General features: G+C 36.9%; 1 protein-coding gene across 1 annotated transcript in view; it reads right to left on the reverse strand.

Annotated features, from left to right (window-relative positions):
• Nucleotides 1-1251: 1251 nt before the first annotated feature.
• The window catches only part of Ubr3 (ubiquitin protein ligase E3 component n-recognin 3), a gene marked incomplete at its 5' end in the record, with an annotated part of 256366 nt that continues 241412 nt past the window's right edge, over nt 1252-16205 (reverse strand). The window contains 6 exon segments of the mRNA XM_045148373.1: nt 1252-3644; nt 3917-4056; nt 4568-4777; nt 7525-7704; nt 14537-14662; nt 14791-14898. Coding sequence (XP_045004308.1) covers nt 3527-3644; nt 3917-4056; nt 4568-4777; nt 7525-7704; nt 14537-14662; nt 14791-14898 — 882 coding nt within the window.

Here is a 16205-nt window from a genome sequence, read left to right on the forward strand (position 1 = left end):
AATCCCCCAAGGACAGGGCTGTGCAGTGATTGGGAAGGACTAAGTAAATCACTGTCATCAGTCACACACTCTCCCACACTGCTGCCTCAGGCATATCCACAGTGAATATATCCTAGAGACTTGATTCTAGTGGTTAAAACCACAATTTATTTTTTTTCTTTTGTTTTATAAAATATTTATTTTTAAGCGTGGGGGGCAGGCTGATATGAAATTCACTATGTAGTTTCAGGGTGATCCTCCTACCTCTGCCTCCATAGTGCTGGGATTAAAGGCGTGCATCACCACACCCAGCTCAAGCAAGCACTTTTAACTGTGGATCCATCTTCCCAGCCCTGTTTTTGCTTTTTGTTGCTGTTTTAAATTAGACATCATCAGGAACCTGAAAAAAAGCTATTGTAATCCCAACCACAGTACTGAGTGTCCTGAACCACATCTCCTGTGCTGTTGCTACTGCCAGGTCACTGGTGGTCTGGGTCAGAACCTTTACAGATCCAAGAAACTGAGAAAAATCAAACTGCATAAAACCAAATGAAGAGTCTGAGGAGCCAGTTGTGGTGGCACACACTAGGGTAGGAAATTGCTGAAGATGCAGAGGCAGAGGCAGGGTGATTTTTAAAAAGGGGCGGGGGATGAAGAGATGACTTAGTGGTTAAGATGTTTGCCTGTGCAGCTGAAAGACCCATATTCAACTCTCCAGATCCCATGTAAGCCAGACGCACAATGGTGAGGCAAGTGCAAAGTTGCACATGCCCACTAGATGGTGCAAGCATCTGGCATTCCATTACAGTGGCGAAGGCCCTAGCGCACCAGTTCTCTCTCTCCCTCTCTATCTAAAAAATAAACAACAAATAAATAAACTAAATAAACAACAAAACTCTGAGAAAATGGATTCCTAGTTAATCACTAGCTGGGAAAACTATTATATTAGGACCAGACTATTTAAAGTAAGTACTATCATGAAACAATTTAAATTTTCCAAGTCTAGTTGTAAACTCCCAGAAAAAAGTAGGGGCAATAGCAGTGCTCTTCGGAGCTATACACTCCTCTCCTTCCATTACCCAAAACACACCTACACAGCACAGGTCTGGTTAAGAAATCAGGAAAGAAACAGGAAGTTGCCCTGCAAGAAGGTACATTAAGTAAGACAATGTCCAGTTACATGGCACTCCGATTCTCACTCACACATATTATTGTCAACATCTCTGGAAAAGAAAAACATAAACATTAAACATTTTAAGGATCTTGCACAAATCCAATGACAGTAGGTTTTTATTCACATATCTTACAATGTTGATTATTCCTAGTTGGTAAATTCTGCTTAGTTATAAAGGTTGATTTAGCATCTACAGTAATGTACTGTATTTAAATGATCATTCATACAAGATATCACACCAGTACATTTTTTGAATAATATACACACATCACTCTAATTTGGACCTGTGATTTTTAAAAGTGGGCTTATAAATGGGACTTATAAAAGTTAGGGGAATTAAGTTCTAGTTTAGCAGCATGCATGTATGTATTCAAGTACAATTTTCAACCAAGTGCTTTTTAAAAATTTACTGGTGACTAATTCACCAATATCAAAATAAACACTATCAAATACCCAAATTTTAAAGTTAAGGCTAATATTTTCACTTCACATCCATATGCACAACCATAAACATTCCATTTTAAATATGTAGTAATCAAAGCCTGGATACATTATACCATGTACATATAGCATCAGTTTCAAACTGTAGAATTATTCAAGTTCATAAATCCTGTAATAGTATTTACTAGAGATGTAAATTAGCATTTTGTTCTCCAACCACACTTATAAATAGCCTGATGTTCATAATGACCAATGCAAAAAATATAACAGGCTGAACTTATGATACAGTATTTAAAAAGTAGCCATGTGTTGAAAAGAACAGTGATTTAATCAAACAGAATCATTCTGGTCTTACAGAGAATTATCTTAATATCTTGGACATCTATAAAAATAGCAAGCTATTTCAATGAATTTTCTTATAGAACTACAGGTAGTTTTCTGATGGTTTCAACACATTTGAATATGTATTACTCTGCTTCCCTTATTTTAAAGCAAGGCCATCATTTAATATTCATTTTTATATTCTGTAATGTCATGTCATTCAAAAATTTAGAACACTGATATGTTCTTATTTTTATGTTTTATAATTAGATGTTTCTTAGTTTATTTTCACATGTAAAAACGTAATTTTATATAACAAGCTAAGGAAGTCCAAAGTACCAGGAATTGCTTGATAGTACTATATATGAAATAATTATCAAATTACTGAATCACTTGGGGAAAAAAATCTTGGTACCAATGTATAACATGCTTTTCTGTAATCTTCCTTTCCTCCTTAAAAAGCCTACAAACATAGTAGATTTTTCACAGCAATTTCTAAGAAGAAAGCAGAAGGATGGCTCATCATCACTGAGCCCCTCCTTTAGGAAACCAAGCAGCAGTGATCACACTGCTTTAATACAATACAGATGAAGTTTTTCAGCTGATAGGAAAGTTTGAAAACTTATGATTCATCTGTTGGGATGAATGGGATTTCCAATCCAGTCATACAAATACAAACTTAGTAGGTAATAAAAGATGGACATGCACAGCTTCAAAATCTGCCCATGTGTATATTCTTAAACCTTTTGGATTTGCTTGTAAAATTTACTTGTCACTAACAAATAATTCATCCAACAGAAATAGCAAAAATTTTGTGGTGCATAAGATCAAACTCAAGGCTTTGTGAATGTTTAATTAAGCACTCTTCCGCTATACCTACAGCCCATAAATTTGATTTTCAAGGACCTAACTAACCACACATATGCCCCCCCAGATGTACTGTATCTTATTAACAGCAGCTACCTACTTATTTTACAGCTATTTCAATTATTTACCTGGGGAGAATAGTTACGAAATTCCTGAGAATGAATTAAGTTTTCAGCAAAGCCTTAAACTTTTAACAGATTTCTCACAATAAGAAAAAAAATTTAAATTCTACTATTAGACCAACTTTTACTATACAATATTTCACATAAATCATGTTTTACATTTTTCTAATTACATACAGCAAAATATCAAACCAACACAAGAATGACAGAGAAAAAGATGCATTATGTTTAGCAGATGCAAATTAAAACACAAGACAGAAAAGGGAGTAAAATTTCAAATAAATCACACACTCTATCGATGAACAGATGATATGCACTGTAGGGAGAATCACTTCTGAATGATTTTTGCGGACAAGTTGTGCTTTTTATTAATTGTGCACTTAAAAATTGCCACTAAAGAATGATTTGACTTATTTGTTCTCCAGATACTTGAGAAAAAATTATCATCCCATTAATAATATGGTTACCAAGCACCTAATTTTGGAAAGGCTTCACAATGTAGGTTTTCTTTTTAATCCCACAGCAAAACATTAATTTTTACCCCCAAAATTAAATTAAAGCTTATTGTTGAAAAATAAAGTCTTAATGAAAATGATAATATAATGCAATGCTGAGGCGTGAGTCACAGCCCATTATAATGTGGACCCCATCTTTTATTGATGTGATCAAAAGTGTGAGAAATCCACTGCTGCTCAAGAACTTTGTATCGTTCCTTACAAATGTAGAGAGGTTTGCCTCGCCTAGAGGAAAAGAGAAAAACGAGCATTAGATATTACAATAAAATGAGCAGTTCACATGTATTTCTTCTGTTAATATACTATGACAAAAGTATCAGTAACTTGTTTTATCTTATGTGTTCTCACGATGTTGGATAAGGAAAAATACCTTTAAGAACCATAGCTACTCTAATGATTGTCGAAACGTAATGTTTAAAGAAATTATACTTATTATATATGGCACAATGATTTCTACTGACATTGAAAATAACTGGATGTATCCATGCAGGTCTAACCTAAGATCCCGGTCTTCTTCTCCATGAGCGTCCAAATACACAGAACCCCAGAGGCAGAAGCGGTGACCTCGAATGATGATAATCACTGATGCATTGATTAAAAGGAAAATTCCTGTTCCAGCACCACAATTCTGAGAATGCTAAAAAATAAAATAAATATATTAATGGATTTTATAATCAAATGGCCTTTATAACATCATCATGAATTTCACAAACACCTTCTAAATAATTCAGAGACACTTAAATTATATCTATATTAAACTTGTAACTTTATTTCCTTAGTTTTTTCAATACATTAGGGAGGATTTGAGTATTATTCAGGAAAGCAAAGCAAGCATCTCCCATGGCACAGATAATGGATGTCCCACAGCACATTTACAAGTATGTAATAATGAAAGATAACAGGAGGAAGGGAACCTGGAATTATATTTAAGAAAGGTTTTACTAATTTAAATACAGTCATGGGTTTCTGGCTTTTTGTTTTGTTGTTGTTTTTTTCCTACTGAATTAAAAATGAAGCAAGACACCACGCAATTTCTCAATGCATTGTGGTTAGTTCACAGACTACTGAAAATGGAGGAGCTGAGAATGAACGTACATGCCTTACTTCCATGAGGTTCAAATTTTTATAAGCCTTATACTTTTGCTTACCAACACACATTCACAGTAACTCTGTTGCTTGCAGCAAAGTCCTTTCAGGCACACAAAAGTACCACAAACAAGGCAAACAGCAGGGTCCTTAGGAACCTTGGTGCAGACACTACAGGTTTTCCTATGGTAGTACTGAAAAATGGTGTTGTAATTCTCAGGCAACTGTAATAGGTGTGGTAATTTCCACCTTGATTCTTGGATAAGCAAGGCCTAAATAATTGAGAAAAAACAGTTGTCAACCCTATGTATTTAAGACACTAAAATACTTTTCTTTTAAAGGATTTTATTTCAGAATAAAAATCTGCCTTCAAGAATGTGACTTATTTTCTCTATTTACACTCAATTCCTTTCCATTTTCCATTCATTTCCACATGTTGATTTCAAAAAACAATATAGTACCTTAACAATTATTATTCTCTATTCTCATATATATTTCAATTACAATAGATATAAAATTTAAATTAAACATCTTAAAATATATAAGCTTATTACTTTAAGAGAAATGCTGTATCCCTACGCATACATGCAAATACATAGAGAATACTGTTCAGGAAAGACGGACTATCAGACCAGTCTTCATGGAACAGACAACACTGGCAAAGCCTCAAAGGTAGATGGTTGCTATAGATGAAAGTATGCTACAGAAGTTTGAAATTGCATAGCACATTTGTGAAACATTCTTTTGTGATTTGAGCAAGATAGTAGAAGAGGAGTGTTATTAAATGTGAGGAGTGTTATTAAATGTAAGTGAAAACATAAACAAGGAGATGAAAGCACTTGATTGTCATAAGGAGTCTAATCTTCCTTAATATGCAGTGGGGTACCATCAGTGATTTTTAAGCAGCAGCATGTTCTTACCAGAATTCTAAGATTCTAATGATTTTAGATCTGGAAGTACATCTGTACCTGGTCACCAAGTCCCATAGATTCTTCACAAAGGTCTCCTGTCTTAGTTACTTTCTAATTTTTATTACCAGAACAAGTCCATATCCATATTTTTATCATTGAAGCAACTTCTAACTTCCTTTCCTCCTTACCTACTAAAAAGAATGCCCAAGGGCCTCACCAATGTAGTAGTATTTTTAATTTATTTATTTGAGAGTGACAGACAGAGAGAGAGAGAGAGAGAATGGGCACGCCAGGGCCTCCAGTCACTGCAAACGGACGCGTGTGCCCTCTTGTGCATCTGGCTAACATGGGTCCTGGGGAATCGAGCCTTGAACTGGGGTCCTTAGGCTTCACAGGTAAGCGCTTAACCGCTAAGCCATCTCTCCAGCCCCGAATGTAGTTTTTATTTGCCTATTTATTTATTGAAATAAAAACGCAGTGGACAATTATTCTTCAGTGTCTATTAAAGAGTATAAAGATGCATCTTCTTTAAACTTTTAAAAATATTTTATATTTATTTGACAGAGAAAGAAGGAGAGAGAGAGAATGGGTGTGCCAGGGCTTCCAGCCACTGTCAACGAACTCCCCATGCTGGTGCCCCCTTGTGCATCTGGCTAACGTGGGTCCTGGGGAACCAAACCTAGGTCCTTTGGCTTTGCAGGCAAATGCCTTAACTGCTAAACCATCCCTCCAGCCCTAAAGATGCATCGTAAAGAACCCCAATGTCTAGAGAATGCCAGTGGCTTTGGTTTACAGTGAGATTAGCACAGGCAGAGGAAAGAAGGTGTGGTGGTTTGATTCAGGTGTCCCCCATAAACTTAGGTGTTCTGAATGCTAGGTTCCCAGCTGATGGATATTTGGGAATTAATGCCTCCTTGGAGGGAGTGTATTGTTGGGGGCGGGCTTATGGGTATTAAAGCCAGTTTCCCCTTGCCAGTGTTTGGCACACCCTCCTGTTGATGTGGTCCACCTTATATTGGCCAGGGGGTGATGTCCACCCTCTGCTCATGCCACTGTTTTCCCCTGCCATCATGGAGCTTCCCCTCGAGCCTGTAAGCCAAAATAAATCTCTTTTTCCCAGAAGCTGCTCTTGGTTGGGTGATTTCTACCAGCAATGCAAACCGGACTGCAACAGAAGGCAATCTGCCTAGTTCACAAGAATGAATGATATTTCTGGCAATCAGCTTATGAATTTCAACCTATTTAACTAGAGTCAGAGGAAGACTTCCACAAAGCTACATATAGCATCATTTAAAATCAGACAACTATCCTGCAAATATCAGTGTTCAGTACTTATACAAAGTCTTTAAAAATAGATTGTATTCATTTTTTCCCTCCCAGGTTTGGTCAAAGTTGTTCTGAAATTATAATCAAAATAGTGATGGCTTTGAATTTTATGCCTTATATACCAAGGACTGTCACAGGGTTTTAGTGAAATGCGAGTCAATCTCATTAACAAAGCATATTTTTTACTTAGTTTAAGTCATGTTTCTGGAATGCTATATATTTCCTGAACGTGTCTTTAAATTCATTCCTCTACTTTGGTTAATGAAATTACTCTTGAGAAAAAAAAAAGGAATGAGCAGAATTACCCTCCTGAAATATTATTTTCATTACATTACCCTGTTCCTAGCTATAGCAGTCTATGTACCAAGACATTCATAGCCTTAACACCTGCCTCCTCCACTCCTGGCTCACTATCTCCAGCACCAACCCTCACCAACCTCGCTGGTACCTCAAACCCACCACATTTTGAAAGGCAAGACTGCTCTGATTTGCCAGTTCAAATTTTTACTATGACACAATTACCCTACAAATAAGAATGTAAGTTATTTACCTTTGCATCCTCCTTTACATCTTCCAAGACTAGTGTGATGTGATTGTCTAGGGACCTTAACTCAAAGCAACAACCAATCGTTCATCTGTGTCAACTCAACTATTTCTGTTTTTGTACTCAGTAAGTGTATCTGAGAGCTGCTGCCAAGAACAGAGAACTTAAAGTTTAAATTTTTCATTATTCTCTTACCTATTAACATATCACCAAGTGAGTAATTACTCTTTTTACATACCTTCCCTTGTTCTACATGTCTCTCAGTAAATGATTTTATCTCGAGACACCACTGAGTTATAATATCAAATGCTGGAACTGGCCAATCCAGACAGGAGGCACTGATGAATGGATGTTCTGTTTGGTAAAATGCTGGCAGAAGTCCCAGGCAGCTGGCAAGAACTGAAAATTCTTCTTCTTCCTTTAGATACAAAACAGAAAATTCTCAGGATATTTCATCTGAAACATTTACTATTATACATATTTTAACTGTCATCCTCACTGAATACCCTGGGAGAGTAGGAAAACTTCAAGTCAACTGAAAAAAAAAAAATGGAGTAAGAGTAGTGATGTAATGGAGAATAAGGTTCTACAGTATTTTATCCTAATATCCTCAAACTATTTTTCTTTGAAATTTAACTCGTAAATGTCATAGGATCTGCTTCTTTTATACACTTTAAGAATACAGTTGTCACATATGGAAGGAGGTAATTTAGAGTAAAAAGAAAGCAAGCAACTTTCGGTTAAAAAGACATAATTTGAGCTGGTATGGTGGTACATACATACTTGTAATCCCAGCTCAGAAAGTGGAGGCAAGAGGCAAATGTCTGAAGCTAGCCTGAGATCACAGTGAGTTTAAAGACAGCCTGGATTGTAACAGCCTGTCTCAAAAAAACAAGGGCTGGTGGGCCGGAGAGATGGCTTAGTGGTTAAATGTTTGCCTATGAAGCCTAGGGACTCTGGTTGGAGGCTCGAGTCCCCAGGACCCACATAAGCCAGATGTACAAAGTGGCACATGCATCTGGAGTTTGTTCACAGTGGCTCTCTCTGCCTCTTTTCTCTGTCTGTCGCTCTCAAATAAATTAATTAAAAATAAATAAGTAAAAACAAGGGCTGGGCTGGGGATGTGCCAGTGGCAGGGTGCTTGCTTACCATGTCTGAGGCCCTGGGTTTGATCACCAGCCCAGGAGATGGATGGGGAAGGATTGGTTTCAGGATAGATAAGGAACAAGTAAAACATAGAATTCACAAAAAAAACAATACTAAATAATTTGCTTGGACTGTGAAAGCATATGAAACCAAGTCAGTTTAAGAAGGGCATGTGGGGCTGGAGTGATGGCTTAGCTGTTAAGGTGTACGCCTGAGAAGCCTAAGGACCCAGATTCGATTTTCCAGGTCCCACATAAGCCAGATGTACATGATGGTGTATGCGTCTGGGGTTCGTTTGCAGTGGCTGAAGGCCCTGGTGTGCTCTCTCCCTCTCCCCCCGCTTTCTCAAATAAATAAATAAAATAGATAAATAAAATGTTAAAAAATATAAAATAAAATAAAAAGGGCATGTGCAGTTTTGGAAACGCCACAGAAAGGTCTAAAAGCAGGTCCATGTATATAACGAGTAATACTAACAGAAGAACCAGAGAAAGAAGAATTAAGAACTTATATATCCTTTAAGTTGATTTTGAAAGAAATTAAGTCTTATAAACACCAACAGATTACCCAACCATTCTTTATGGAATCAAAGGCCATGGGATGCGAGTAGGTCTCCTTTCCCTTGTTCACTGGATCAATTCCAGTTCTCCCAAGTTGGAATCAATGAGACCTCACACCACCAAGTCCCATTCAGACAAAATCAATCCTCCTATGGCCTTGTAAATGCTTCAATTCTTGTATGTGTGTTTTCTACTAACTTGAATAATAATTTTGTTTTCCCTATAAGACTGAGTTCCATGTAAGTAGGGACTATGCCCTTCCAGTGCTTGGCACATAGTAGACACTTAACAAAAATTTATAAAAATAAACTGATTTTTCATAGGAAGTACAAAATTCTGAACTAAACCATAAAGAAAAATCAGGCCAGGCATGGTGGCACACACCTTTAATCCAAACACTCAGGAAGCAGAGGTAGGAGGATCACTATATGCTTGAGGCTACATAGTGAATTCTATGTCAGCCTGGGTTAGAGGGAGACCCTACCTCAAAAAAAGAAATCCAAGCTGAATAACATGTCAACTGATTTATTTGAGAGAGAGAATGGGCACACCAGGGCCTCCAGTCACTGCAAAGGAACTCCAGACACATGAACCACCTTGTGCATCTAGATTACATGGGTACTGGGGAATCAAACCCGTGTCCTTAGGCTTCACAGGTAACCATCTCTCCAGCCCAAGATGTCAATTTTTAAAATCTGGAAATAAAGCTATAAGCCCTCCATTTCATACACCTATACAATGAAATGGATTTTTAAAAATGCCACTTTGGGGCTGGAGAGATGGCTTAGCGGTTAAGCATTTGCCTGTGAAGCCTAAGGACCCTGGTTCAAGGCTCATTTCCCCAGAACCCACGTTAGCCAGAGACACAAGGGGGTGCACGGCATCTGGAGTTCATTTGCAGTGGCTGGAAGCCCTGTTGCGCCCAGTCTCTCTATCTCTATCTGCCTCTTTCTCTCTGTCTGTCACTTTCAAATACATAAATAAAAATAAACAAAAAATTAAATTTCTAAAAATGTCACTTTGTTGAGGTATAATATATATGTCATAAAATTCACCCATTCTATGAATAATGTGAATATTCATATACTCATAGTCATGTAACTGCCATGACAAAATTTAAGAGTAACTATGTCACCCTCAATATTCATTCAGTTAATCCTGGTTCCTATTCCTGGCCACAAGCAAGCACTCATACGTTTTATACTAACATAGTTTTAGCTTTTCATTTTTCATATATATGCAATCATATGGCAAAGTCTTATATGCTTGGCATCTTTCACTTAGAGTAACTCTCAGATTCATTCATATTATTGCATATATCAGCAGTTCATTCCTTTAAATTGGTGAGTAGCATTCTACTGTACAGCTGTATTACATTTTATCCATAGATATCTAGATCCGTTTTCACATAATGAATTAGGCTGTTATGAACATGTACTTGAAAGTCTTTATGTGGCTGTATGTTTTCATTTCTTTTGGTAAATCCCTAGGAGTAGAACTGCTGAGCTGTAAAGTAAACACATCCTTAATTTTAAAGAAAAACTGATAAACGTTCCAAATGGACTACATCATTTTGCATTCCTACAAGCAATGAAAGACCATTTTAGTTACAATAAATCCTCAACAGTACTTGGTATCATAATGTGATGCTAACTTGTACTTCTTTAATGAGCAACATGTTGAACACTTTTCATCTATTTGTCATCTCTAAATAATCTTTCATGAAGTATCTGCTGCTCTCTCTCTCTTTTTGCTGATTTTTCTGGTATTTTATTAAGTTATAAGATTTTTTGACATATTTTAGATAAAAGTCTTTTATCACACACATTTTTTAAAAGCTTGAGATGTACCTCATACTCCATTAATAATCACCTTTTCAAAACCTAACATTAGGGTTGGAGAGATGGCTTAGTGGTTAAGGCGCTTGCCTGTGAAGCCTAAGGATCTAGGTTCAATTCTTCAGGTCCCACATAAGCCAGATGCACAAGGTGGTACATGCATCTGGAGTTTGTTTATGGTGGCCAGAGGCCCTGTTGCACCCCTTCTTTCCCTCTCTCTCTCTCTAATAAAAGTAAATATTTAAAAATATTTTAAAAAAAACCTAACATAAGGGGCTAGAGAGATGGCTTAGTGGTTAAGCACTTGCCTATGAAGCATAAGGACCCCAGTTTGAGGTTCGATTCCCCAGGACCCACATTAGCTAGATTCACAAGAGGGAGCACATGTCTGGAGTTCATTTGCAGTGGCTGGAGGCCCTGGTGTGCCCATTCTCTCTCTCTCTATCTGCCTCTTTCTCTGTCACTTTCAAATAAATAAATAAAACTAAACTAAATTTTCAAAGCATGTAACATAGGGCACCAATGAAACAATTTAACTCTAGAATCACTTTGTATCTTCTATTATACTGAAATTACTTAATTTTATCTTTAGATTTATTATTACTATAGTATAAAATGCAAAGAATTTTAACACTTTATCTTGTAGTCTGTAACTTTGCTGGAACCTACTTACTCTCTAATAATTTTTAAAAGTTTCTCATGATTTTCTACATATAAAATCACATAGTTTGGAAGAGATAACTTTATCTTCTTTCTTATCTAGATGCCTTGTATTTTCCTTGCCTAACTGCATGAACTGTACACCTAGCACCAGGGAAACTGAAGCAGAAAGAACACAAGTTTCAGTGAGAGGTTCTGCCTCAAGGAAATAAGATGGAAGACTGATAAGGGATACCTGATGTCCCACTCTGGCCTCTATACACATATATATAGTGTGTACACATAAGCACACATACATGTACACACAGCAAGAAACAAATCCATTTGGTCATCGGTCTTATCTTTTCAATTGATATATTAAAGCCTTCTGATACATGTTTATGGAACTATGTCAATTCCTTTTCTTGTGATGGCTGGTTTGGTTATCAAGATAAAACTGGTTTCATAAAATGAGATCAGAAATGTTCTTTCTTCTTCTATTTTACAAAGAGCTGGCAAAGAACTAGTAAGGTTTCTTCCACAGATGTCACAGAACTCACCATGATGTTCTCTTTATGGGCATAAAGCTGTTGACTCCCTTTTTTGAAAGGATAAATATTATATATGCTAAAAAACTAAATCAATTTTTACATTCAATGTGGGTACATTCAATGTTTGATTTTTCCTTCATTTTTTGGGCAGGGGCAAAACAGGGATTGTTGTACATGCTAAAACAAGTGCTCTACCACTGAACTACATACTCAGGGCTATTTCTTATTAAGTCACTTTTAGAATTTCTATGTTTTTAATCAAAAAATTTGTCTAGTTCATCTAAGTTATCAAATTATTGGGAAATGTTATAATATTCTCTACGGATCTATATGGATTCTACCTCTTTCAATGTTGACATTGCTAATTTGTACTTTGTTTCCTGTTCTTATATATCTAGTATGGTGTCATCAACTAGATTTTTTCTTTTGGTAGTGATTCATCTGGCCTAACTAGAAACAATTATAAAGGCCCTTCTTTATAAAAACCTGAGAGGTCTCATGGTAGCCCTCCCTATCCCAGATGTGGTGGTTAGCCAATGCACTGCTGCCTCTGAAGGGAACTGCAGCTAAGGCCTCAGACCACCTTGGTAGCTCTATACTCTTTCACATTCTTACATTTCTTGCCCCAGTGCCTTTATTACTAGTTTTCTTTACTTACGGCCCTGAACTGAAGTCTCCTCAGATAGCTCTTAAAGACAGGAGAGGAAGAAACTTGAGAGGCACTTTCCACTCTGACTTCAGTACCCTAGTACTATGCTCTATATGCACATCTGCATGTGCACAAACATGTACACACACCCCCACACCAATAACAAAAGGCAACAGTAACAATAAGGTAGCAAGTACAGAAAGGTAAAGACAGCACAACTGATAATGAAGATATTGATTTTGTTTAGGTAATCTTCATATTTAAAATGTTCCACATACCAAAAGCTTTTTAAAAAAAATTAAGATTCTTAAAAACAAAAATCTCAGGGTTGGAGAGATGGCTTGGTGGTTAGGGTGTTTGCCTGTGAAGTCTAAGGACCCAGGTTTGATTCTCCAGGTCCCACGTAAGCCAGATGCATATTGTGATACATGTGTCTGGAGTTCATTTGCAGTGGCTGGAGGCCCTGGTGCACCCATTCTCTCTCGAATAAGTAAATAAAAATAAATTTTAAAATAAATAAAATAAAGTATTTTAAGAAACCAAAACTCTCAAAAATCAAAAACCAACAGAAGAAAATGTCTAATAAATATTTTAAATTAATTTTATTTAATTTTATTTAACAGAGAAAGAGGGAAAGAGACAGAGAGAGAGAGAGAGAGAGAGAGAGAGAGAGAGAGAGAGAGAGAGGGAGGGAGGGAGGGAGGGAGGGAGGGAGAGAATGGGTGTACCAGGGCCTCTATAGCCACTGCAAATGAACTCCAGATGCTTGCACCCCCTTGTGCATCTGGCTAACATGGGTCCTAGGGAATCGAACCTGGGTCCTTTGGCTTTGAAGGCAAATGCCTTAACCGCTAAGCCATCCCTCCAACTGCTAATAGGTAAATATTTTTAACTTGGCCAATATCTTATAATTTAAATACAATGTATTGAAAACAAAAGTACAGTTTACCTTGAAGTGCTTGGCAAAAGCAAACTAAAACAATTTAGCTCAATAGTCAGTTAAGATAGAAGGAACAACAACAACAAAAATGCTTAATTCTGATATTGTTCAGGCTTCAAAGGCAATACATATAAAACTATAGAATTCAGACACAACATTCCCTGGAATTGAATAACATAAAATGTCAAGGTCATATTCCATAAGAACAATTTGAATTTACTAACCTTCTACTAACCTTCTGCTTTCCTACTCTGTTACTTTCTTATCTATTTATTTATTTGAGAGAGAGAGAGAAAGAATCTGACAATATGGGTACACCAGGGCCTCCAACTACTGCAAATGAACTCTAGATGCATCTGGCTTACATGGGTACTGGGGAATCGAACCTGGGTCCTTATGCTTTGCAGGCAAGCATCTTAACCACTAAGCAATCTCTCCAACCCTACCTTCTTGCTTGCTAATTTGCTCACAGTTCTATGAAATATATTAAACCAGCAATAACTCAATCATCCAACTTTAACACAACTGGCTACAAAACAAACATTTTACTGCTATAAAATCATATAAATCCTGTCATATATTTAAATAGTTTCCTACCTATCATAATTTTAAAAGGGTATTAAAACAAATGAAGCTAGTGATAAAATATTAATAGACTAAATATGACCTTACTCAAGTACTAAGCATGAATCATGACTAATTTTATCAAAACTGCTTAAATATTTAACCAGATAAATACTGTCATAAAAATGAGAGGATGCTAATAACTAACAGTAAATATTCTAAATATTTATTTTGAGCTAGACAAACGTATACTCATAGGATAGTTTTACATTTATAGACAGACATAAGTATTCTATGTATCAGTGTGATCTTCAAGCTGTTGTCATCAAATCAAGGCTCCCTATACTACACCCGAAATTATACCTGGCAACTAGGTAAATCTTCCCCAAAAAGGTGGTGCTGAAGAAGGCTGGTGATTCTGAGGAAAGGTAAGCAGAAGTCCTGTAAGTATTTTTCCATGGACTCAGGAGACCAAGCAATAGGACTAACCTAAAGTTAAAAAAGAAAATTTGAACAATTCATTCTATATTAGATGTAACTTTTAAAACTTGTGTTCCTATTAGCAACAATATCAAATATTTTTATTAACCAAAGATCTGAACTTAATGTACACATACCATGGCATACTCCTGAGTTCCTTCTTCATGGTATAACTTTCCTTTAGATAGTTCACTTATAACAAAGCTCAATAGCACTTCATAAGACTTTTCTGCATCACACGTACTCTGGGAAAAATTAAATTAGTTGCATTGGTCACCAAAAATTTAAAAATACAATTCATTTAAAATAACACCTTTTGGAAGAGAAAGGAAGGGAGGAGGGTACTTAAGAGGTTGATATTGTATATATGTAAGTACAATGATTGTGATGGGGAGGCAATATGATGGAGAATGGAATTTCAAAGGGGAAAGTGGGGGGAGGAGGGAGGGAATTAACACAGGATTTTTTATAATCATGGAAAATGCTAATAAAAAAGATAAAATAAAATAACACCTTTTAATATAGTAAAACTATAATTGTTATTTTTCAAAGGGTTAAGGGGATGGCTGAGTGGGTAAGAGTGCTTGATATGCAAGTTTGAGGACCTAAGTTCAATCCCAGCACCTACATAAAAAAGACAGGCATTGGGCTGGAGAGATGGCTTAGCGGTTAAGCGCTTGCCTGTGAAGCCTAAGGACCCCGGTTCGAGGCTTGGTTCCCCAGGTCCCACATTAGCCAGATGCACAAGGGGGCGCACGCGTCTGGAGTTCGTTTGCAGAGGCTGGAAGCCCTGGCGCGCCTATTCTCTCTCTCTCTCTCCCTCTAACTGTCTTTCTCTCTGTGTCTGTCGCTGTCAAATAAAAAAAAAAAAATTAAAAAAATAAAAAAGACAGGCATAGCTGTACGTGCCAGTAAACCCAGCTAAGGAGGCAAAGACAGAATGATTGCTGGGACTTACTGTTCAGCCAGTCTTTCTGGAAAAATGGCAAGTTTCAAGTTCAGTGAGAGACCCTGTGTCTCAGAATGTAGGATGAAAGAGCAATCAGAGGGCACCTGATAGTCACCTAGCCTCTACATCTGTGTTCATGTGTGCACGTACACACACACACACACACATGAGCAAGTGCACATACACTCCAAAAATTAATATTTTCCAAGCATGTGAAAAACAATTATTCTAAATTTAGATTAAGCTATACACCCTTGGATTCACAATGAAGTTGAGTAGGTGGGTGCTCAAAGCTATTTCAATATCTCTTTTAGAAGATACAATATAAATTACATAATGGCTATCCAAACATGTAAATCAGGCCTTTTGACCCAGTAATTTCCACTCCTGAGATTAAATTTTTTTTTTTTTTTTTTTTTTAAAGAAAACTGGGCTGGAGCTGAGTGGGAAGCCTCCTCCCTGCTGACTAGCTGTCAGGATGCTGAAAAGACCTATGCAGCCTTGGGCTGGAGAGATGGCTTAGTGGTTAAGCGCTTGCCTGTGAAGCCTAAGGACCCCGGTTCGAGGCTCGATTCCCCAGGACCCACGTTAGCCAGATGCACA

The sequence above is a fragment of the Jaculus jaculus genome, chromosome 4 (genome assembly GCF_020740685.1).
Source record: "Jaculus jaculus isolate mJacJac1 chromosome 4, mJacJac1.mat.Y.cur, whole genome shotgun sequence".
In the NCBI taxonomy this organism is placed as follows: Eukaryota; Metazoa; Chordata; class Mammalia; order Rodentia; family Dipodidae; genus Jaculus; species Jaculus jaculus.